Source organism: Cimex lectularius, unplaced genomic scaffold, assembly GCF_000648675.2.
Source record: "Cimex lectularius strain Harlan isolate CLEC.00 unplaced genomic scaffold, Clec_2.1 scaffold22, whole genome shotgun sequence".
NCBI classification, from domain to species: domain Eukaryota; kingdom Metazoa; phylum Arthropoda; class Insecta; order Hemiptera; family Cimicidae; genus Cimex; species Cimex lectularius.
In genome coordinates this window covers 2061658-2087932 of record NW_019392657.1, presented here as the reverse complement: position 1 = coordinate 2087932, position 26275 = coordinate 2061658, and the positions used below count along the sequence as shown (strand labels likewise).

Here is a 26275-nt window from a genome sequence, read left to right as displayed (position 1 = left end):
CACACACACACACACACACACACACACACACACACACACACAAACAAACTAAAAAGTTTCTTCTCTATTGTCTGAAATATTGAAATATATTTTGATTTGCAGGACTCCACTGTTAATATTCAGCAAGGTAGTAGTTACAAATAAAATTATATATAAATTATTATATAAAGAGAATTTATACAATACAAAAAAAAAAGTATATATTTTTTGCATTGTATAAATTCACTTTTTTCCACATCCTACATGTATTTGTTAAATTTAAACAATGTTTGTAAATCCCAGGCCCTGAAGATGATCTCAATAAAAATCGAAACGTTGGCATGATAAAGAAAATGTTTTTCTGAAACATACATCACACCAGACCGCATCTCACAATTTCTGAATAATTTTAAACCAAGAGTTAAATTTTCTATAAAAAAATATATCAATGCTTACCTGAAGTCCGAAACTGTAAATTTCCCACAAAACAACCCCGTAACTCCAAACATCAGATTCTGTAGTAAATTTCCCATATAATATAGACTCTGGTGGCATCCAGCGTACAGGGAGTAAAGATTTGCTTTGAACTCTGTAAAAAATATTAAATTCTGTTAGAATCCGTTTCGACTTGAATATTGCAATAATCAAATACCTGTAATAATCTGAAGAGTAAACATCCCTAGAAAGTCCAAAATCTGATATTTTAACAGTAAGGTTTTCGGCAACTAAGCAATTCCTGGCTGCCAGATCCCTATGCACGTAATGATGGCTACACAGATATTCCATACCTAGAGAATAAATAATTAGTTTATTTGTAACTTGAAGAAGTAATTATGCGGTTCTTACCTGCGGCTATATGAATAGCCATCGTGAGAAGATCTGCTTGGCTCAGATGGTTGTCAGAAGAATGTGGGGAATGAGCGATGAGGAATTCATGGAGATCTCCTTTTGGCATAAATTCAAAGAGCATGCTAAGAGGTTCCCGACTGAGGCAGACCCCTATTAAACACACTATATTTTCATGGCGTAATTCGCACATCAGATCTACTTCTCTTTTAAAATCAGCCATGGTTTTTGCCGATGCGTTTTCTTTAAGTGTTTTTATAGCGACCATTAAGGGTTGTTCTCCCGTTCCGATAATTTCTCCCTTGTAGACTTTACCAAAAGCCCCTTCTCCGAGCTCTTGGACAAATCGAATATTTGCAGGATGAAACTCTCGGACTCTAACCCTTGCGTCACTTTTGATGCTCGAAGCACCGGAACCGGGTATTAGGGCGGACATTTCAAGCCCACTTCCTTTTGCTTTTCGACAAGGAGATCTGACACCACTTTTGATACCGTCCTGCCCAAGCTCATTTCTTTTACGCAACCTCGATCTACAGCAGCAAAATATAAAAAGTGTAACTACAAGCACGAGAAAACCTAAACCAACCGCTGTTAAATACAATCTAAAAGTGTTTATACACTTTGGAATTTTACACATTTCGACCATAGTTTTATTTTTATGACTGGTAAAACACCAAGGCTGAGGATGAAGTGAGCCAGGGTTACGGCAGTGGCTATGGCCACCTAGTAGTTCTCTGTGTTCGGCTATTGAAAGTTGAAAATTTTCTGCCCAGTGTATACAAGGGTTACCCGACTCACCGTACCCTATGGCACCTCTGTAAGATTCACCTTGTCCCCAATAGCAATAATCACCTGGAACAGAACAAACACCCAGGCTGAAATTAATCACAGAAGGTCTGCAATCATTTTGAACAGTAAACGTGTCAATACAGTCACTGACTTTCAGCTAGAGAAAGAAAATCTTTTTATGATCATCAATGTACTTTTGGCTGTTAATATAGAATTATTGTTAATAATTGATTAACAAAATTGAATAATATTAAGTTTCAATCATTGGTGAGTGAAATTGTAGTGATTTCAATTCAATTAGTTTACCAGGGTCGACAGGTTCAGGTTTCGGAAGTCCAAGCGAAATGCAATCTTCTGGAGATTTCCCCATAGGAAGTTCTACACAAACAGGCAATTGGAGTTCTCCAATGACAGGATGCCTCTTTGCGATTGCATATTCTTTTACACAAAGCTCATTCTCCAAGAATTCGCAATCCTGTTGAAATTGTAATCCATTGTATAATAAAGACAATAATATAATTAAATAAGTAAATACCTTTCGGCAAATCTGCTTCGGAACCTGCGTAACGCTATCTTGGCAAATTGAGAATGCGACATAACAGAGTGTTGGGACAGCAAAAGGTTCACAAGTCTTTGACAAATCTCTGAAAATATTTAATTGTGAAATAATTTTATTTTAACTTCTAACATGGGTGACTTACTCTGAATTTTTAACAACACCGAATGCTAACTCAAGCTTCCGTTCAAGCTCTTCCTGGGTATGACTTGCTGGTATATACACTGTTTTGTTAGCTAGGACAGATGCGCAAAGTTTTCCTTTGTACTCCTACAAAATAAAATAATTAAATTCCACCATTACGGAGAAATAATTTTAAAAGACTATCAATTGTATCGTGTGGTACAATTTGTCCATAAATTGTTTTGTAATGCACACCTCACAACGGTTTTTGTCAATATCTGGAAGACGAATTTCTGACGAGCTTAGGCCGACTGACATTTCTTTTCGGATTCCTTCACTGAAAACAGAAAAAAACCAACTAAAGAAAGTATTTATCTTTCAAATACTTCATTTCTAATGATTCAGTTCTACAGTACTTTTTTTAATGACAAAACTAATATTTAATAATAATTAATGTGTGGTGATTAGTGACCGTTAATCGATATTTATTTAGAAATCGTGAGATGCGGTCTGGTGTGATGTAGGTTTCAGAAAAACCTATTGGCACGATAAAGAAAATGTTTTTCTGAAACCTACATCACACCAGACCGCATATCACGCTTTCTAAATAAATAATTAATGTGCAATATTGTAACAAAGGAAAATGTTTTTGTTTAAACATCTTTACTGACCAGATGAGATTCCTTTCTAATAACTATTACAATATTTACTTGCTAAAAGTGCATTAAAAAACATGATTGAAAGAAAGTGGAAGCATTGGTGGGCAAGATCAGCAGAGAGGCTTTCACGCATCCGGAGACTATTGGTTGAAAGCCCTCGGAGGATCAGACTTTTAGAAGACAAGTCATCTTCAACCAATTAATAATAGGTCATGCACACCTAATCTAAGGGTGCAATCCCTTGGCTCCATATAGAGAGCATGTAGGAATGCTACCTGATATGAGAATTGTGCCTAATATCTGGGACCACTGTTCCGATTCATGGAGGAAACAGGGTTGTTTTATTGTATCTAGTAATGATAGTTTTGTGTTCCTAGTGTGTTTACAGTGAATGCATTTATTAGCATGAATGTGTGGTGTAAGTGGGCTGATGACTAGTGAAACGAGTAATGGAGGTATATTGACTATTCATCACTGTGAGTGAATGGTCTGTAAATAAGGCTCATGACATACTAGGCGCCTAAACGCTAGACGCAAATAGCAGCGTCCAAATTGAAAATCACTGACTGGTACATTAAAATGAGTGAAGACATAATGGGTGAATGCTGGAAAAGGCGAAAAGGTGTCTAAACTTTTGACACCTCTTGTTGGCAGGTGAGCATCTAGACGCCAGGGTAGCTGTAGAGTGAATTGGAATTCCAGACGTTTGAGTTGGGAGAAGAGCGTTTTGATGCCTTGTATGGCATCAAACATGAACAGTGATTGTTTAGACGTGGTTTTAAGTGTCTAGGCATTTAGACGCCCATTATGTCATGAGCCTAAGAAAGAATGTATTTAACAGTTAACTAATTATTTATTATTATTTTTTTTAATGGCCTTGGGGACTGTAATGACCTAGCTGTTGATATCTCTTAGAGCCCAACCTTAGAGGCTTTATTGTTAAGGTCTGACCCTGCACTGCCAACACCAAAGCTGGGTGATTGCGAGGCCTGCCAGAGAAATATTGTAAATCACAAAACTTGTAATTGCCGGTGGACTGCCATAAGTGACAGGATCAACTCTGTACATGTGCAGATTTGAACTCATACAAATCAATATTTTTGAAAATTAAATTGCATTCTCAATAATGTGGTGATGGGTGTTGTTTTGAGGGCAAAACAGACCTCACTGAAGATGGCAAAAAGCAGAAACACCTTTGAGTAACATCAAAACCCAAGAGTGCAGGCGGACCCAGTACTGGTTCAACACCAATAACATGGCTTAAAAACTCAATATATTTCTAATCCAAATCATGTTATAAATTTATATCCAGTATTTCTCAGCAATGATTACTTCTATATTAGTTTTTCAAGAAGGCAAAACAAAAAGTGGTTTTTGGTTGTTATTTAATATTCTGATACTAAAAATGATATGTAAAAGTGTATGTGGGTATAAATTTCATATTAGCACATGATAATCCATTACTCAAAGATAATCATATCTCTATTTACAATAACAAAACATAAATAACGCTTGAGCTAACATTAAGCCTCAGAAGCCTGACTTAAAATGAAAATTCAGGTTGTTTTACCAAGGACCCATGTTGAGTGGTAGTTATTCAACATATGTTTCTGAAAATGACTGACAAAGGGAAATGCAGGTTTGAGCTGGCGTTGTTAACTGATGTATGATGTGGTTTAGACAATTAATATCAGACAAATATCTTTTTTTTTTTTTTAATTTTTTGTTTTTAAAGTTAGGGGATTTTACTACAAGTATATGAACCCTCGGGGTGCTGGCATTTTTGAAAAAAAAGAAAAAAAAAAGAAGCCCATTTGTAAGTTTGTTGGGTTTGAATGCACAGCCAATGGACAGTGATGAGTGCCCTGTCAATGCTTAAACCGTTGCAGTCACCTTCATCCCTAAATGTCAACATTGTAAGTTTATAAAGATAATCTATGACTTAGGATAATCAATACATTTACAATAACAAAGTAAATTATTCAAATGCTACAGTTAAATTTAAGGATCAAGTAGTTAAGTACACACAGCATCTACAGAAAAAAGATAATCCATGACTCATTTGTACATATTGTTTGATCGTTACCTATCAACTTGGTACGCCAGTCCTCGCCGATTCTTGTTGGTTCAGGAGTGTTTTGGCATTTCACCATTTTAAACGTTTATGTGATTTTATTAGGAATATTTTCGTAACTAAATCGTCATTGTACAAAAATTGAGCGAAATGCTGAACCAACAAAAATCAGTGAGGACAGGCAGACCAAGATGGTAGGTAAATATCAAACAATAGGTTTATTAACCCACACCATCATTTGTACATATCGAATAACAAACATAAATTATTCTAAGCTCTATTAAGCTATACATTGCTATACTTTAAAATGGAAATTCTGGTTGTTTTAAACATCATGGGACCAGAAATAGGCTGTGGTTGTTTGTTTGCGTTCCACTTTTGAAAAAACACAAAAACTGCATAATTTCTTGAAAATAATTGATATAATAAACGAATAAATCCTTTTGAAATAATCTTTATGTTTAGAAATTAATGTTCCTATTCCTGTGAACTGTACTGTACTGAACTGTATCTAATACTTCGAACTGTACGTCGACAAACAACTTGTGCTGAATCCCCATACAAGAATAAAACGTAAAAATTTAAATAGAAGATTCAGACTGCTAAAAACACTACTTGACAAGCGAACCAGACTTATATTGACAAAGAAAAAAAGACCATACACTGCCCTGCTAGTCCCCCCTATGGGCATACAGACTTGAACTGTACCGCTAAGCGTTGCAATCTTAACAAGACTACAAACCCTACAATTCTTTGAATAAAAGTTAACGCTCCCTTCTGTCAGTAACCATACGATTCATACCGACTTAAAAATCCCATTCTTATCCAATCTTGCCCAATTCAAGTTACAAAAAATTTCATTCTAAATTACCCGATACAATATTATATCCCCTTAATCCATGAATTGTCATCCGCAACATTTCACACCAATTCTCGTCGGAGACTGAAACTATGTTGGACATGTGACAAAGGGTAGTCAAGTGATCGCTGTATGGTCGTGTACCTTACACACCCTTTTGTGCATCCGTGTATACACACCTTGTACTAATAATGTCAACATTTTGCTTGTTGCATATTTAAAGTTCAGTTTTAAATAAATTAATAAAAAAAAGAAAGAAATTAATTATCTTTAAATTGGAAAGGTACAAGAACTTATTGCCATGACGTATTCAATTTTCTTTACTGTAGTACAAACGAACATACATATTTTCTTTTATTTGACAAGAGAAATAAACTGTATTACCTAGAATGTGATTCTGAGCCCTGAGAACGGCTTTGACGGATCTGAGATATTAATATAATGAGGATCGATAAAAGGAGCATCTTTAAGCAGTTTAGAGTCATCAGCGCATTGGAATATTAAGAAAAACTGTGAAATTTGAACGGAGAAAATGTGTTTAATCAGTCAAACATTCGAAGTCCGACTTTCATTCGAAGCTATAAACATTGGAAACCTCAAAAGGCTAAGTCAGGGGGACTTTAGGTTTAGAGGGCGTTATACCCCCCACCACCACTTCATATTAAGTCACCACTTGCATATTCAGCCTTTTTTTTTTAATAGATTTAAACATTTTTACACTGTTTTTATAATTTGTAAAGTAAATATAGATACAAATATAAATAATTTTATATTCATTGAAGAAATAAACAACAAAACCAAGTGCTGTGTCCCAAAATAAACTGCCAGCCACGATCAACCCAGCACATTACAAATTTTTCATGGATTCGACAGATTATTACATAATTGGACAATCAAGCTAATTATTAATATAATATTATTTTAAATATAATTGTGTTTTCGGAGTTTGCGTCTTGTGCCCCTTTGGCCCTCATGATGCTGTTTTTCTTTCCCCCACAACTATAAATAAAATAAAATATTACCATTACCTAATGTTTTAAGCACGAACATCATAAAATTTCAATTTTAAAATGTTTCAGATGATATATTCAAATATGCATGACTAATTGTTGATCTCCTAGGCTGTTGTTCTCCGGTCCCATTATTAATTAATTATGTAATTTGTCCTTATTTTACGTAACACTTCATCTCCTTACTTGCTGTAGGATCGTTGTGACGTGGTTTAGTCATATAAGTACTACATCGTAATAAATAAAATACATTTTTTTAACGTTTGTGTATATTCATTCAAAGACAAAAAAATCCGGTTGTTTATTTTACATAATAAAGGTAGTAAAGGTAATTCCTAGGTATTAAGATTAATAGAGGGCTTAAAACATAAACACAACATTAATATTAAGCATGGTTTTAAGTCGAGAAGATCTTGCCCGGGCAGATGCTTTGGCCAACGACGGGAAGACCCAAGTTCAGGGCGTGCCGAGTTCTACCATGGTGTACAGCGGGTCAGTACCAGAAGTCTGGATCGAAAAGAAGTTAGAGGTCGAACGCGATGTACATAAACATTTTATTGCTCTTATCGTACTACGGCACCGTTAATTAACTTGATAGATAGTCTAATCCAAACTGTCCGTAATGTATAGGGTGAGATTTGGCGATGAGGCGCGAAATCCGTTTAGAATCTCACCAAAACCGAAGTTCAGGGGACATTTTGAAGGTACCCAACCAAGTAAAAAACAGACAAAATTTTAAGAAGCTATCCGGCCCGGAGGATCAATGAACAGATACACCTACTGAAATAATAAACAACTAGCAAATTCATCGGCAAGTTGATCGTTGTCTTTTTTTGCCTTTTATTTGCGGAAAGTAAAAATTATTAATCCATTTAGCACAAAAAATTTTTTTTCTAAAAAATCATCATTTGGTGTTTACCTGTCAATTTGTTGAGGATGAAGGGGAAATGTTGACTGTCTAGACCTCCCGACATCATGTCCTTTAACGAAATAAGCTCTATTATTCATAATACTGTAAAGCCGGCTGTAAGGGACTTACCCCAAGGTGCCATTCTGACCATTAACACCCCCGTTGTTCTCGACGTCAGTCCCAATGCGTTCTTGGCCTGACAAGTGTAAAAACCAGAATCGTGAGTTTCCAATCTGGCTATCCTGAGCCTCGAATTGACTCTTCCTTCGGTCTGAGACGTTCTGATTGAAAGTCTTTTCCTATCAACGAATCCGAGCCCTTAAAATTGTAAGTCGAGATTTTATACGTAATAATTAAATTGGCAAGCGAAAATATTGTAAATAAAATCGTATCGCACCTGCTTCGATAGGGGCTTCATTTCTCAACCATCTGACTGTAACCGGCTTTGGGTCACCTTCAACTTCACACCGCATCTTCATTCCTTCTCCTTCTTCTTTTGTCATGTTCGACAACTCCCTTATCCACCGCAACTCACCTTCGGAAGAATTAAGATTAAGAACTTATATGGCAATTTAACATTGATATATACGTATTCTTAATAAAAGTGTCGTGCAAAGAAGATATTTACTAAGGAAACAGCATATTAAAGAGGGGAGAGAGGGTTTTTAACATAAAGATTTTTTTATGGTTTTGTGCCAGTGTTTTAAACATATTTAAAGGTTCACTTAATTTGAAAGAGTGGAAATTATATTGTAAGATAAAGGAAGGTAAAACAATTCCTCGAGCAGTTTTTCTTACTGTAGTATTAGCCAGAGAAGCGGGTATTAACCCCAAGAAATTTATCTCTTTAAAAAAAATCATAAATTAGGGGAGGATGACAGATAATTTACCTATTTATGCTTAAAGCTCGTATTATTTAAAAAAGGGAAAAACGAGTGTGCATTTGGGTGAACTGGAGCACGCACAGAAGGTGGTCGAAAATAGTAAAACAAATATGTCATATAAAAAAAAAAATGTAATAAACTGTTTAATAGTAAAAATAGAACATATTGGTTGGAAATATTAAAAAAAAATTAGAGAATCTTTTAGTTGTATGGATACATCATACGTTATACAATATTTCTTCACATGCCAATTGCTTTTTCATCTATCAAAACATATGTATATGTTTTTCAGTAAATTACAAGATCACACTAACACACAAATATGATTATTCCATTCCCCACAATTATCCTGTAGACCACTGATAAAAATATTGATAAGAGACGTCTTGAATGATTAATGCCATATTATTAATTCAAAGTTGCCAATGGTAGCTTTCTCTACAACACCCTTAATGTCACAATCATAAATTGATTATATGACGGGACGTAACAATCTTCCATGTTCTCCCAACTAGAAATCTCGTTTAGTAGCGAGGCCATCCCCTCTTCAGTTTGTTCGGATAAGGGTAGTTTCTATTGGATAAGGATTGAACCATACGGTTGGTCACAGGAGAGTCACATTGTGTAATGTGAAAAATATTGGGATTATTTTTTAGCACGAGAGGGGTTTTGAGGTCAATGTGAACGGTGGTGTTGGAGACGTAGTAAAGAGCATTGACTATGGTTCTGAGGATTTTGGATAGGAATTAGGAAGGACTGAATTCTCTGGAAGTTGGAAAGTTTAGCGGTGCCCCACAGTTCAGGTCCGTACGTCCACATTGGTTTTAGTTATTCAGAAATCGTGAGATGCGGTCTGGTGTGATGTAGGTTTCAGAAAAACATTTTCTTTATCGTGCCAACGTTTCGATCTTTATTGAGATCATCTTCAGGGCTCAAAGTGTTTGTCTTCTGTGTAATTGTGCCATTTTTGTGTGTCGTGTGGGCACTCTCAACACGACACGCAAGGATGGCACAATTACACAGAAGACAAACACTTTGAGCCCTGAAGATGATCTCAATAAAGATCGAAACGTTGGCACCATAAAGAAAATGTTTTTCTGAAATCTACATCACACCAGACCGCATCTCACGATTTCTGAATAATTATCGATTAACGGTCACTAATCACCACACATTGGTTTTAGTATTGTCTTGTTTTGTTGTTGGAATGTTAGATTTGTGTGACAATAATCTGTAGAGTAGTCCAAAATGTTTGTTTAATTTCTATAGTTTTATTCTTGTGTGTTGGTTTCAGGTTAGTCTTGTATCTAGACGGAACCAAAGATAGCAGACCCAGTTTGTTTTTGAGATGGGAGTATTATTGAGGAATAATGTATGAGGGGTTTTGCTTCGAAGGTTGAATGATACACGGGTGATTTTATTTTTGTTAAGCTCTATACGCCATTGTCTGCTCTATTCGGCTGTTTGCAGGACATGTACCTGGAGCTCCTCCGCAGCAATTGTGGGATCGGGATCAAGTATAGCAAAGCTGTGCCTTCTGCAAAGGATGCAAGGATGTGGAGGGTGAAGTTGGGATATCTCCGGTTAGTATCGGCCCAAGAATGTTGCCCTAAGGTACTCCTTAGGGAAAGTAGGGTAGGCCGTTTCTTGGCAGGCTCTGAACAATAGTTCGGTTGGGTAGGAAGGGTGTGCTTTAGTTTGTAAAAACGCCTTTAGGCCACACGCATTCAAACACTTGTAATAAGTAAAGAAACGACTTCATACTGTATTCTTTGTGCTCGAGGGATGTGCAATCCAAGACGGGAAACACTTGCTGGGTAGTGGAGTGTTGAGGTCGGAAGCCAAACTGATGGTCTAGGACAAGGTTGGAGGTAGAAAAAAGTTATGGATTTTTTTAAAATGATCGATGAGTATGGCAATTTTAATGTAAGGGAACAATTTGTATACCTGTATGATTCCCCGATGGCCGTGTCACCGGATCAGACCTAAAACAGAAGAAATGTTATATTAATTAAAAAAAAAAAATCGTTGATAAGTAGTACTGTTATTTACATTAAAAAGACAAAGTTTTTAAACCTCTCTGATTTACTTAAATGGAAAAAATTAACTTTTGTACATTTTGTATTAAGTAAAGCTCAAGAAGTCTTTTCCAGAAGATATTCTCCCGGTGCTTTTTATTGACCATTTGAAGAATTAGGTGGGATCCTTGGTCGAATTTATGCCTATGATAAAATCTAACTGCTTACAGACTTCTCATTTAATTTTCAGGGTATACCCTACTTTCATTTCCATTTTATCCTGGGCTCCTCAGTAGTAACTTAAGCGCCGGTTAAAACGAAATTTTATGGTTATAAAATTCAAGATCGCCGCCCTGCCTAGTAATTTGTTTCAAACGTTGGTTTAAAATTCATGGATTTTTATAAACAAATACAAATAAGTAAAATAAATACCTTATTGAATCATCTAATCAATTTAAAAGATCATAGGATTTAGGATATATTATAAGATCAAATCTGCACGTTTATGTACATGCATGGACACGTGAAGAGAGTTGAGCGTATTCACTTTTCGCAGTCCAACTGCGATTCCAGGTTTTGTATTTTGCAAAAAATTACCAGCAGGCTTCGAGAATTACCACCCCGGGTGTTGGCAGTCCGGGGTCAGACCTCGGTCTTATCCGTCCAGCCACCACCGAAGTTGCTATCAACAGCTAGGTCAGTCCAGCACTCAACGCATGCAGTTCCTAGATCCAAACCAATTCACATCTCACTCATTCTTAAATACATTTTTTTGTGGAGGTACTCGATACTCCATCATCCTCTACACATATTATATAATTAACTTTATTGTGGGTCTGTTATGTGATAGCAGATTATTGAATACCCCAACACACTATACATTCACGCTAATAAATACATTATATAAAAACTACCATTACTATATACAACAGCCCTGCCTCCTTCGAAAATCAGAACACCTGCTTTATGCAGAATGTTGCCTATGTGTTTTCTCCATTCGAGACTTTGAACAAGGAATCGATTGAATGATAAAAATGAACAATGTTGTGTTCAAGATAAGTTGATGTTTATTAATTAATGAATATAAAGCAGAGATCTTTAGGTCGTCGGATTCTAGTCTAAGGTTTCCTGGCCAGATTGGCGACCTTCTAGGCAGACTTCCAATAGTCAATTAGTTGACTTATTTGTGTGATACAAAACGAATAATATAATCGTTAATTAATTTTTGCACATTGGAATTGTGTATTTGATAATTGGTACTGACTACTGTAGACTGCAATAACATTTTTAATAATTTTTCAATTAATTAAGTTTTTAGTTGAGATAAAAAAAGTCAGTGTCACAAGCGGGATTCGAACCCACGACCTTCGTCTAGATACGCCGCTACTCTACCACTTGAGCTATCGTGACTTCGGAACTTTCCACCTCTACCCCGCCTTTTTGAATTTTCCCTCCTTTTTGCCATTTTTCAAATGTCGTGTAATCTATTTGATTCCCTGCCACAACCAAAATGGCCACGGAAAGCTTTAGTGAAGATATACTTCATTTTAACTTATTAACTTCACTAGTTTTCGTGATCTGCTTGACCAATTAATATCTTTCAATTAATTAAGGTTTTTAGTTGAGTTAACAAAAGGCAAAAAGGAAGGAAAATTCAAAAAGGTGGGGTTGAGATGGGATGTTAGTGTCCGAGTGGATCGAAGTCACGATAGCTCAAATGGTAGAGAAGCGGCGTATCTAGCCCGAAGGTCGTGGGTTCGAATCCCGCTCGTGACACTGACTTTTTTATCTCAGCTAAAAACCTTAACTAATTGAAAGATATTAATTGGTCAAGCGGACCACGAAAACTAGTGAATTTTTAATAATAAATAAATATCCAGTTTAATGTGAACTTTTCATTGCTGTCTAAAAAACTACTGAAACGTTTTTGTGGGGTTTGAAAAGTAATTTTTAAATAAACATGATAACATAATGCTCAATTTCAACAATCGTAATTGACCTAATATCTGAGTTTTTCGGTTAGTCTTATCTGTTCATCGAGGTTGAGCATCGGGTGCTGTCAACAGCTAAGTCAATTCAGCAACTAACCTATGATGATCCATTCACAGTCTCACTCCCCTTTAAATATGTTCTTACTTATTTACATACCCAGCTAGTATTATATAGCTAACCTAATAGAAAGTCGATGGGAGTACTCTATATAGTCCTTACACACTATACATTCACACTAATAAATACATTCACTCTCAAAACACGCTTGGTACAGAAAACTATCATTCCTACATACAATAAAAGCCACTGTTTCCTTCGAAAAACGGAACAGTGGACCTAGATACTGCGTGCTCAAGCACAATTCTCATATGGGTACACTACATGCTCTCTATATGGAGCCAAGAAAATACTATCTTCAGTTAAATGGGACACATGGAGTCACCTTTCTCTACATGCCGGCTCAAAAGTAAGCGTCAGTGCGTCAGCCTCACATGGTCTATCCTTAATCGACTTACCTTCCCCTACGAGTCAAATCCTCCGAGAGCCACCATCGACTTACATAAAAAGATCTTAACTGTACCTTGAAGAATTTTAATAAGAAAGTTTTAATAAACATTTTTAGTCTAACAAACACTACTTACTGTGAGGGTACAGGTTCTTAATTGACATATATTTTCCATGGGAATACGCTTATCAAACGACAAATAAATAAAATTTACTCTAATTATTTATTCTTTTTATCTAAGGTTTTTGGTTGAGATGAAACATTAGTGTCACGAGTGTGATTCGAACCCACGACCTTCGGCTGAATCCACTGCTCCAACTACTTGAGCTTTCGTGACTTCGATCCCCACGAACACCAACTTCCCATCTCAACCTACAATCGTTCGAATTTCCCTCTTTTTGCCATATTTTCAAAAGTCGTGTCATCAGGATTCTCAGCTACTTAGGAAGTGGCCATGGGGAGCTATTGGTGAAATGATCACTTCTTTTAATGTGTAGAGATTAGTGACCGTTAATCGATAGTTATTCAGATATCGTGAGATGCGGTCGGGTGTGATGTAGGTTTCAGAAAAACATTTTCTTTATCGTGCCAACGTTTCGATCTTTATTGAGATCATCTTCAGGGCCTGGGATTTACAAACAATGTTTACATTTAACAAATAAATTTAGGATGTGGAAAAGTGAATTTATACAATGCAAAATATATTTTATATTCAAACAAAGTATTTCTACTCACTCAAAGTGTTTGTCTTCTGTGTAATTGTGCCATCCTTGCGTGTCGTGTTGAGAGGATGTTGTATTTGTTAAATGTAAACATTGTTTGTAAATCCCAGGCCCTGATGATGATCTCAATAAAAGATCGAAACGTTGGCACGATAAAGAAAATGTTTTCTGAAACCTACATCACACCCGACCGCATCTCACGATATCTGAATAACTTCTTTTAATTATTAAATTAATCCATATTCGTTTAGTGGTCATAATTGACCATATTAATTATTCTTTTCAAGTGAGGTTTTTGTTCAGGTGAAAAATTAGTGTCGCGAGTGGGTTTCGAACCCCATTTGATACAATAAACTTTAAAAAAGTAATTTTTGTAAAAGTCAATATAATTATGGATATGTTTGATAGTCTCGGAATGTTGGCTGTTGTTTTTCTCTTTAAAATAGGCAATAAAGTTAATAATTAATATATTGTGATTTACCTAATTCTAATTATATATGTATTTTTACAGTTACATTGCGATTAAGGTTTTCTTACCAATTTCCTGTATCCTCATATTCGTATAAATCGTAGTGTGGCAAAATGACGCTGCTGAGGTCCCCGTTGACGTCTTCGACCCACGCTAAAACAAAATCAATATAAATATTCGCAGGCGAATTCATAACAGCAAACAGTAGTTTAAAACAGGGTGTAGAAAGACAAACATTTGTAAAAAGACAGTCGTTATAACAGAATGATGAATAAAGGATATGATTTTATAGGACAGGAAAGAAAAGGATAAANGAGAGAGAGAGAGAGAGAGAGAGAGAGAGAGAGAGAGAGAGAGAGAGAGAGAGAGAGAGAGTGAGAGAGTGTATGCATGTATGTGTGTGTGTGTGTGTCTAAATTAGGGTAAGGTTTCAATAATAAATTAATGTTAACGGGAAGTAATTAGTTTGTGCCAATGATGGATCACCAAAGTGTTTGGGTGGGCGTGAGCGATCGTTAATAAACCCTTACACACACATAATCGAAGGAAATTTCTGTTAGTTTTATAAAATAAAATCATAACCATAAAAATATCACCAAAGTCAGCGTTATAAGACTTGCACGGAAAGCACGAAGCGTTCAAAGCGATGACGTCCCCTAAGCACATGGCATGAAAATCTCAAGAATGGCTTGGGCTTTCATAACTCAAGCGCAGGGCTTGCATTCCCACGCCAATCTCACGTTAAATTGTCTGGCCATATTGGAAGAAATTTAAATAAAAAACTCGTTTATAATAAGGACCGTACTTAGACGATTGTGCGTATGGCTCTTCAGTTTTCAAATATACGGCTGTCATAATAATAAATAATAGTGAAGGTAATATATTCCCGGTAAGGATAAATTGCAAAGGACAAAATTATGGCGGTTGAAATAACTAACGCTAATTTATCCTGTTTTAAAGTGCTCAATTTTAAATTAAAGTTAATTTAAGTTTAAAGCCCATAATTTTAATATTAACTTTGAGTGAATGAATGTCTAATCATCCATTGAATCAATTTTGAAGCTTCTACCGAACTGGCTCTTATATCAAACAGATTTCTGATCTACAAGGAACTTCATTCTACGGCATTTTTCGACTTAATCAGTTTAAGTTGGTTCTTCAAACGTAGCTGAGAACTTATCTACCTTAATTACTCCCCGTTGAACACTTTTCTCTGCATAACGGTCGACCTTCCATTTTTGGCGAGGTCCCATTATTTCAGGGTTTCGTGTTCTTTTTTCGGGAACTAGAGTTTTGAGACCGGGTTTGATCGCAAAACTTAATTCCCTAGATTGCTCAGACCTGGTTAGGTTTGGGAAGAGTCCACTGGAGTATCGCAGAGCTTGTGAAGCAGTTTAATTTTTAATTTTATACTGAGAAACTCTAACAGTTTTATCTAATTTTATTTTTACTTTATTTTAGTTATTATCTTTGTATGTACATATTATCTTTTACTCAAGTGATTCTCAGCCGACGACCACTTCCAGCAGACGGTTTAGTAATCAATGCTGCTAAGAACGGTTTTTATTTCAATTTGTGTTATACTTCCTTAGGAAAATGTTTTTTTATTTTAACAGGGTGTAAATTAGTTTTTGCCAAATGTGCATGAAGCTTCTCAACTAAACATTTCTACCTAACTGTGATAAAAAATATATAATTAATAATTGTGTTTAAGTAATTAAAACTTTGTAATTTGTTTTAGTTTTCAAACTGCTTTCTATGCGGGATTCCACTTCCAGTTTTGGACGAGGATCAGATTATTACGAATACTGCTTTTCTGGCCGCGGGAGTACCGCAGGGCAGTGTGCTCGGACCAATCATCTTTATCCTTTATACTGCAGATTTTCCCATTACGCCTACTACTCCTTGCATCTTTTTGCCGATGACACGGCTGTACTATTCTCTAACCCCGATCCTATGGCTGCTTCACAAAAACTTCAGAGACAGGTCAAATGTATAGCAGATTGGTGTAGACAATGAAAAATGAACGTAAATAAAAGCAAGTGCTTCCACGTCAGATTTACACTATCCCCAAATCCGACTGCGTTCGTTATCTTGGATTCCTCCTAGACTCATGCTTAACATGTGATCAGCATACACGACTAAAATAACATGACGTAAACGGACGGTCTACTCTACGAACATAAAGGATATCAATCCAAGCTATCGACAAAACCAACTTGCAGTCTACAAAACGCTACTACGTAGGGTATAGAACTGAGGGGAGCGCTAAACTTTCCAATATCCAACGGCTCGAATCCTTTCAATCTAAATCAGATAAAAGCTATTCCGATGGTAACCGATCATCATTCACGCGAAAACCTATAGCCTAAAACCATGCGTACCTTCCATCATCATTTTCGCAGATAAATACAGTTATTCGTCAATCTTTCACGCTAATATATACTAAATTATTTACAATTAAAAACACAGGGGACCATCGGAATTCTCCCCGTATGTAGGTTCTTGATTTATGTTAATTGGCAAAGCATAAAACATAAGCGTCTAATAATAAATACACTTTTTGATACTGCAGGATAGAAAAGTTATTAGTAAATGAATGAGTCTCTTGTGTTTAGTCATACTTTAGTTGTATCTAGGAGTAAACTCACCATTGATGATGGCAAAAAGGCGCGCTATTCAGTTCCCTGTAGAGTCCCATAAAAATATCACAGCTTCCTTAGGTTTTCAGCTATACACAGCGGTTGTTAGACCTATAGTAGCCTACGGATCAGTAGTTTGGTGGACTAAGACATTACAGCTAAGGGCGGTCCAAGTCCTCAGTACTGCTCAAAAACTGGTGTGTCTGAGCATCACTGGGGCAATAAAGACAACCCCTACGGCCGCGCTGGAAATCCTGAATCTACCATCCTGAGAGAGACCTGAGCTACGATTCATAAGTTAATGCAAATCCAACAGCCTACGCGTATAACAAGGAGCAACTAAAGCTTCGAGGGAAGCTTCAGCTAGACAGAACTTTGGAGATGCCTACTGATACACTGATGACTCCTAAATCCAGTTTTGACAAAAAAATTTCTAATAAAAATACCTTGTAGAACTGGGAGAAAGGGAGACCATATCTGGTTTACAGATGGTTCCAAAACCGAATATGGGTTAGTAGCTGGCATTTATGGAAATAAGCCTAGCACTAGAATTCATATAAGCCGTGGGTAATATGCCACCGTTTTTCAAGCGAAAACTGTGGCTGTTGAACATTGTGTCAGGCTGGGAATTGTCAGAATAGTCATCTACTCGGACGGCCAGGCGGCACTGAAGGCAATTGCCGCATCGATGGTAAAGCCCAGAGTCGTTTGGGACTGCATTAGAGCCCTGTCAGACATTGGAGAAAATGACAAAATTACCCTTGTCTGGGTGCCAGGGCACACAGGGCAGAGGGACAACGAAGAGGCCGATAAATTGGTCAAGGAAAGTTCAATGAGGACACGATTGGCCCTGAACCCTTTGGTGACTTACCAAACTGCCAAAAACGCGGGTCCATTCGACACTGGATTAATAATAAGTCCTCCGCTCAATATGAAGCCCAGAACAGACATACGAAAACGTTTATCAAAAGACCATAGCAGAAACTAACGACCGAACTACTAAATGTAGGGCGTGCTAGAACTAGAGCGTGACTAACTGGACACTGCAGACTCCTGAGGCATAGACTTGGGGTGGTAGAAACAAGCCTGTGCAGATATTGGCAAGAAGAAGAAGCGGAACACGTCCTCTGTTGGTGAGATTCCTAATCTTGAGAGATGAAAAGCCAGGGATACACACGGGAGCCCTTGAAAAAGATTTGGGGTCTGGTAAAAAGCCTCAAGCTTAACGAGGAGCTCTAGATAAAAATGGAGATACACAATAAACCAATACTTGTAACGTGCATAGGTCGTAAAGAGGCCAGCGCCTATAAGATCTATCTACGACGAACCCTCAGACGTCCTACAGGTGTGTATAATATACATACGATAAAAAATTATTAACTTTATTCATTTATAATTATTATTAATACTTGTATAGCAAGAACGACTTATTATGAGAGGGATTATCTAATTATTTAGATTAAAGGTAACCTCCAAATTTGCTGTATTTGTTTAATGCCCTGTAAAGGATTAACTGTAGAAATTAATTTCATTAGTTTTTCTGATTTTTTTTTCGGTTGTGATTAAGGGGAAGTGAAAGTCCGTATAGAATTTGAGTAGGTAATAGGCTGGATGGGAGACGGTAGACGTATTTTAATAAAAGCTGTGGGTCCGTCGGTGTCGGGGGGTGTAGGATGATGAATCGGCTTTTAATACCCTGTACTTGTTGCCCGGACCGCCAGGGCTTGCTATTGTCAACGTTTCTCTCACCCCTGTGCTTTCCACCCCCATGCGATCCACCCTTCTCGCCCTCGCGCTCTCCCCCTTTCTGTAGATCCACCGTCATTTGTTCCACGGAGATTGATTACTCTGGGCTCACTGACCTCACAATATCTACCCTATCCTTCTTTACTTTATATTCTTCCGTTGGGAAAGTTGACGAGAAGATTTCATGTTTCGTTGCAGTCTGTGAACGGGACAGGACGTCCCCTTTAGATGCTTTATGAACTTAAATGGGGGGAAAACGTGAAACTGGAAAGTCGTGTTCGGAATACGATTTGAAAGAACTTTTTTTTTATCGCGTCTCACTGTTTCTTTTTTTTCCCATTACATATAGATCACTCCGCAGAGACCAAATTCAACACACCCTTGTAAATATTGTATGCGCTAATAGATTGCCTATTCCCAGAAGAAAATATGTTTTATTAATCAACAACAACCACCCAGCAAACAGTAAATTCGGTAAAAGGAATCCCTGGAGATTTTCCAGAAAACAATCTCAGTTCTTATGGTAAATTCATACTATTGTTGATGAACACTGAGGTACAAAAGTCCTCAATATTGTATTGTCCTCACAATTGTACTTTCGGAGTTGTAAATAAATAATTTAAAATAAAAAAATTAAAAACCCACAATTTAAGTCTAAACGGTCTAAGGTTCATCTATGGAGCGAGTAAGATGCCACTTTATGTACGGAATCCACTTCAGAAGGTCTCAAAAATGTATCGTCTTCACAATTGTATTTGAGGTGTTGTAAATGACTATGTAAATAAAAAAACGCCCACAGTTTAAGTCTATCTGGTTTAAGGTCCATCTAGAGAGCGAGTAAGATGCCACTTGATTTACGAAATGTACTTCAGAAGGTCCTCAATATTGTACTGTCCTTACGAATGTATTTCCGGCGTTGTAAATGGCTATGTAAATAAAAAAATAAAGAAAAATAAAAAACGCCCACATTTTAATCTAACTGGTTTAAGGTCCATCTAGAAAGCGAGTAAGATGCCACTTGATTTACGAAATGCACTTCAAAAGGTCCTCAAAATGTATCTTCTTCACAATTGTATTTTTGGTGTTGTAAATCACTATGTAAATAAAAAAAAAGGTTAAGGTTCATCCATAGAGCGAGTAAGGTGCCACAAGATATACTGCACTTAGAAGAATATGTATTTGGCCCGAGGTCGTGGGTTCGAGTCTCGTTCGTGATAATTTTTCAACTCAACCACACTTTACATAAAAATTATATTTGGTTAACTAGGACCAACTGAAACATAAGGATGTAATCAAAGAATAAGAGTGGAGTGAGTTAGGAAAGAATGAGTCATAGTAGGAGTGCAAATTTGCTTAGTTATACGTTGGGGGATGAAACGAACTAGTTGTCGATGGTTCCTCTTTCTGAGTAGACAGAACGATCATGACCGGATTGATTCCAGACTACATCCACACCACTAATCCATCTCTAGATGAACCAAATCCCTCTGACAGATTTCAGGGCACAAGGGATGCAAATGAAGTTTAATCATTTTTCAATTTAATCCCGTTAATCACCCTAAAAAAGGAGCTGATCGAGTTGAATGTCATTTATCACGAGGTTCACTATTATATGGTGTTTTCTCAACCAACGCTCTCCTGGAAAAAAGGACTAAGCGAAGGCAGCCGAGGAAATTTGTGCAGTGGAAGGTGAAAATGTGCATTGTAACACTGCAGCGTTTTGGTTCAGGTAGATCAATTCCGGGAATAACAGCTTTCAAGATGAGCCTAGATCTGGTCGCCCTTCAGTGGTGGATGAAGGTGAATTACTGGAGTCAATCAATAAGGATACGTAAGCGACCACTCGAGGATTATTGTCCGAAATATACGACCCAGATCAGATCCTCATGACGTCAGTTTTTCTTCAAAATCTCAAAGAAAGGTAAAGGTTTTGGAAGAGAATCGTAACGAACGATGAAAATCCTATCCAACAAAAACAGTGGGTATCGCAAGGCCAAGAGGTTCAGGCAGAGATTCGCCAAGATCGATTTGGAAAAAATTTTATGCTTTGTGGTTGCTGGAATTATGAGGGTGTTTTGCACTTTGGCTGGTTCCAGATTGCATAGATTTACTGTGAACAACTCAAAAGAGTATATGGAGTTTTAAAAGGGAAGTACCCTGTTTTGCTCAATCGGGTTAAAAGCGATATTTCAGCAAGACAACGCTCCTGTCCATCGTTCACGTTTAGCCAAAGAAATATTTTCAGAAGAGTGTTAGCATCTTGCCCCACCCGCCTTACACCCCTGACGTCTCGTCGTCTGACTATATTTCTTTTCCAGTCAATGGCGCATTTTTTGAAAGGCCGGAACATCGAAAACTACGAGGATGTGAGTTCTTCGTCTCGAAGACCAAGGACTGGTCTTACCTTCTCAACTTCAGACAGGTTAAAGTTGTAGATAATGATGGCCGATATTTTCAGGAATAATTTTCATGCTTATCCATCATGTTTGGTGGTTTGATTGACTAAATTACTTCTTTCAATTAATTATTCTTTTTATGTAAGGTCTTGGTTGAAATGAAAACGTTAGTGTCACGAGCGGGATTCGAACCCACGGCCTTCGGCTCAATACGCCGCTGCTCTAACTACTTGAGCTATCTTGACTTCGTTTTACATTTTATACTGAAATTAAAATAAAAGACACACACACACCAAGACTTTTGTAACGACCATGTACAATATACAAGTAAAATAATCAACAAATTTAGTGGACTTTTGCTTTGTTTTGTAAGTAATACGCCAATATTTTTGAACTTTTTAATGATATTTAATAAAGGATCTCTCTGATTGGAAAGAAATATAGTGCCAATGGTTCAATTAAAAAGTTTTCAATTATAAGTTTTCCGACATTAGAGAGTATTGAAAAGCCTGTTAAATAACAAGTACAATATGATAAATATAATTTTTAAAGAATTGTTTTTTGTTTGATTAATCGGCTTTGGGAAACAATTCCAGACTTACGAATCGTGCTGCTAACAAAGTAAGAAAAGGCTTTACTTTTTGAAAACTTTCGTTTAAAATCAACTTAGCGCATCATGTCAAGGCAGGGAAGGATGAAAAGGATCGGTGCGAAAGAAAAAAGAAGAAGAAGAAAGATTCTGAAACGCCCACTGTTTATCTGTATTGTTTCTTTACCCACTCGTTAAAATTCAGTTTGAGGATACCCAGCCGCCGAGTTTGAAGTAAAAAGTGGTGGAATAAAGGGAAAGCATACTTCTTAAGGGGGAAATTACTTGAAACGAATCGAACCGGAAAAGCGTGAGAAAAAAGACAAAAGATGAGGAAGGAGAGAAAAAGTCCCTTGTGGAATAAATTGTCGGCGGAGGAAGGAAATCTGATATTTTTTTCAAGGGTGGAAGCAAAAGTGGCAATCTTATAGATGAATCATAGAAGCCGATGCTGTTTCTATTGTCCACAAAATGTTAAATTATATATGTTAGCTTATTTCATTTTATATGAGTAAAAGAATGAATAGTTTTAAGTTTTAAATTTTCATTTTTTTTTTATTGGGCCAATTCAATAACCTATTATCAGCAAATTAAATTATAATCAAATTTCTAGTTTTTAATTTTGTATTTTTATTTTTGAAGTATAATCAATTTGAGTATTCAAATGTAGCCCAGAAAAAGAGATGTCAGTCGAATTCACTGTATAGTTCGGTGCCTGTTACGGCATCGTCCTTTCTGCCCTCGTTTAAACCTTTGAGTAATTTTTATGCAAACTTTTCTAACATATATTTCTTCCCTGCATGTTAAGGTTTTAACACAGTAGTAAAACCGAACGGGCGAACCTGCATGCAAAGTTTCCCTTTGTCGTTCAGTCGCGATAATCAACTTTGTATTGTAGCGTCTGTAAAGTTGTTGCTCAAGTTTTATTTTATTAATGGAATGGGTAATAAAGCGGCTGAATTTGAGCCCCACCGAAAGCCCTGATTTTGTTACGTTTAATTAACGATCGAGAGCAATAGATTCAGAAGTGGTTTGTGTCAAGTGCGCCTCCTAACAAAGTCTTGGAGCACAAAGGCTTATACTTTAAAATACAGAATAAAAATACAGCAAAATTAGATAAATAATTTTACCTGTAAAAAACAAGTTGAACAATTCTTTCAAAGAACCGAGGAAGAAAAAAGAAAACATAAAACTTAAAAAAAAAATAACTGCTATATCTTTGGGAGTCCATGGTAAGATGTTTTCCTTAAAAAACTTTATGGAAAGTAAAACTTAAAGTAACGGTCACGATGATGATGAAAGGAGACTAGGAAGTGGGGGTTTATGGAAATGATAAATGATGGAGTGAGTGTGGTGTTCAATACTTTTTAAAAGGATAGTTCCTACTCACAGTAAGTTGTTTTGCAACGATCCGGATTTCGAGCCTTTNTGTAGAAGTCCTTCAACCTGATGATGAGCTAAAAGGCTCGAAATCCGGATCGTTGCAAAACAACTTACTGTGAGTAGGAACTATCCTTTTAAAAAGTATTGGGGGTTTATATTCCCCAAGCACAGCAGCATAATTGTACTTTTCTAATTCCTAGTCTGCCTATTAAATCCTATTTTAAGGAGTACTAGGTCATTGACTGTCGATGGTACAATTTCTCCCGGTTTTATTTATATCCCATGTTGTCTCTATTTCTTCCTTCTAATCTACAAATGGGATCATCATTGAATATGGCCATGTTGTGTGGTGTTTCCTCAGTTGCAGGTGAACGTTAAGTCGTCCTATCCTTTGAGTTTTTCAGCATAAATTTACCTTGCTACAGCTCCTAGATTTATCCACTTTTCCTTTTTTAGGATTCTGTGTTGGTTTTTTTTATGCCAATGGTTCAGGGCTTCATGATCTTGCAGATCCTCCTCTGGCCAGTTTGTATTTTTCTTTACCGAAAATTCCCTTGTGTCCTGGTCCTGAATATCAGGTTGGCGTTTTTGAGGTTTTGGAGATTTCGGATGCATTCACTGATTAGTTTTGGTGTGCTTTAATAGCTGAATGTCCGATCTTATGATAAACTTTATGAACTGTAGAGTGGCACATACGAGTAGGACTAACCACTGGGTCACCGCGGGCCCCGCTACAACTTTATGAATAAATTTAAAAAAAATAAAATTTATTAAAACTGGTCTTTAAAATTAGACCAACCATTATTCACTATTCATTTTCATATGGCTTTGCTCTTTTTAATCTTCTGACCGTGTTTCCGTTAAGTAAGAGTTTGGTCGCTTCCACATTCTCGTGCTAGCTGAGGCGAGCCTGATGTTTGGCGGCAAATCTTTGTATTTCCGCCGTGACTTCAGGATCTTAAGATCCCTTGTAAGTCCTTATTCCTTACGTACCTAGATGCATTGACCATGTTACGTAAGATTTTATTTTGTAGCGTTTGTATGATTTTGATATTGCTGTGTTTGGTTCAACCCCATAGTTGAATGCCATATATCCACAAGTCTTTATGACTTGTTTATGTAATAATATTTTATTTTGTTTAGCAAGGTTGGAGCCACGTCCTATCAACCAGTATCTATACCTTAAACCTATTTCTGTCCTTTTTTTCTTCACGTGTTCTTTTCATCTCAGTTTGGCATCTAAGGGCATTCCCAGATATTTAGCTGTATCGCTGTATAGTAATTCCATCGATTGTGAGCGACGGAACATGGTCCACTTTTTTGTTTGTAAAGATTAGATGACCTGACTTATGCTGATTTAGCTTGATTTTCCATTTTTTTGTCCATTCTCTTATTACAAGCATTTTGGAGGATTTTGGTTGAATGGATGATAGTCGGTCTTAGTGATATCACCGCTGTGTCATCTGCAAACGTTGCAATTTTTACTCCATCTATTTTCGGAGAATCACTGGTGTATAACAAGTAAAGAAATGGACCTAATATGCTACCTTGTGGCACTTGTGCATTTATAGATTTTTATTTTGAATATTGATCTTCTTGTTTGACTCTAAACAGTCTGTCAGGTAGGAACTGGTAATATCAACATACTGCTTTGGTATCATCCCTTTTAGTTTATTGATGAGTCCTTCGTGCCAGACCTTGTCAAAAGGTTGTGAGCCATCAAGGAAGATAGCAGAACAAATTTGTTTTTCTTCAAAAGATTTTTCTACTTTGTCCGTTACTCGGTGAATTTGATCTATTGTTGAATGTCTTTTTCGGAATCCAAATTGGTGGTCAGGGATGATTTTCTTTTTTTTCTACAATCGGTCTTATTTGTTTTAATTTCGGTTTTCAAAGAGTTTAGACACTGACGGTGACATCATTGGTTTATATGATTTGACCTCGTTCGCTGGTTTTCCTGTTTTTTTAATTTATCATAATGACTTCTGCGAATTTCCAGATGCTGGGAACATATTTCAGTCTGATTGCAGCATTAAATAGGTATGTTAGTTTAACTATACCCTTTTTTGGCAATTGTTTTAGTATTTCTCCAGTGATAAGGTCATATCCTGGAGACATTTTAGCAGGTAAATTTTTAATTTCTTGTGCTACTTCTTTAGGTGTAACTAGCTTTCTATTTCCTTCTTGTGGAGTAGTTGTTACTTCAAGTAAGCTGGCATTGATGTTTTCATTTGGTTTGAAGATTTTAGCAAGGTAACTAGCAAACAATTCGGACTTTTCTCTGCTGTCTCTCGCCCTTGTACCATCTTCTTTTTTTAATGGAGGAATTTTGTATGAATTAAATTAATGTTAAAAATGGCGCCGCCTTGCACCGCAAAACTTGGTTGGTTCACTGATAGTTCACATTTCGAGTAGGTTTGATATTTTTACTTCCCCGACAGGGAAAATTTTAGATAAACATAATCAGAAGGCCCTTGGCTGTAACAAAACCATTTAGCCCGAAGAAATGAGTCACAGATAAGTTGAAGATAACGCCATCTGTCCCAGGGACGTCGCTTCATCCTCAACTCCCTCGTTGTACTTTCACGCAGGCGAGATAACATATAAATTGCTCCCTTTAAAAATACCTTCAGCAATGCGCACCGAAATTGCTTAATTGGTGAATCACAATTTCTTAAGGACTCAAGGAACCATAATTTTTTTGCAATCGAGGAGGTCGTTTAAAAACCACAGATTATACACTTCAATGGAAAAATCTGTGGAAAATAGTTTCTAGTTTAAATTAAACTTTTGTATTTTAATTATGACAGTCATAGATAAACTAGAGAAGTTTCGATATTTTAGATGTAAATTAGCCAGGGCAGTTGAAGTATTTTTTCATCCTTTCTTATTATTTCTCGTCGAAAAATTCTTACGACATATTCTCCCAAAGGTGGTAATTTTGTACCCTTTCAAAGTCAACTTGTGAAAGACAAAGTTCAAAGGAATATCACAAATTCTACGTTCAGATATTCCAAAACGTGAACTCTGGCATGACACAAAATAATTTTAATACAGTATGGCTGGTATCAAAGAGAACTTTTAGTAAAGACTAAGCTATTTGCAAAAGACTGTGTTTTAAAAA

General features: G+C 36.6%; 1 protein-coding gene across 4 annotated transcripts in view; it reads right to left on the bottom strand.

The window, feature by feature from the left end:
* LOC106662078 (tyrosine-protein kinase transmembrane receptor Ror-like) overlaps positions 1-26275 on the bottom strand; it is a 53460-nt gene that overhangs the window by 1843 nt on the left and 25342 nt on the right. For 2 of the 4 annotated variants that reach the window (XM_024224787.1, XM_024224788.1), the window contains 11 exons: positions 14464-14548; positions 10637-10674; positions 8203-8340; positions 7935-8123; positions 7815-7875; positions 2549-2630; positions 2316-2440; positions 2150-2258; positions 1921-2089; positions 826-1677; positions 436-767 (listed from right to left, as the gene is read on the bottom strand). In XM_024224787.1, the coding sequence (XP_024080555.1) occupies positions 436-767; positions 826-1677; positions 1921-2089; positions 2150-2258; positions 2316-2440; positions 2549-2630; positions 7815-7875; positions 7935-8123; positions 8203-8340; positions 10637-10674; positions 14464-14548 (2180 nt within the window). Of the gene's footprint in view, positions 1-435; positions 768-825; positions 1678-1920; positions 2090-2149; positions 2259-2315; positions 2441-2548; positions 2631-6269; positions 6514-7814; positions 7876-7934; positions 8124-8202; positions 8341-10636; positions 10675-14463; positions 14549-26275 lie in introns of those variants that run through there. The other 2 variants (XM_014385886.2, XM_024224789.1) reach the window with 2 other exon arrangements.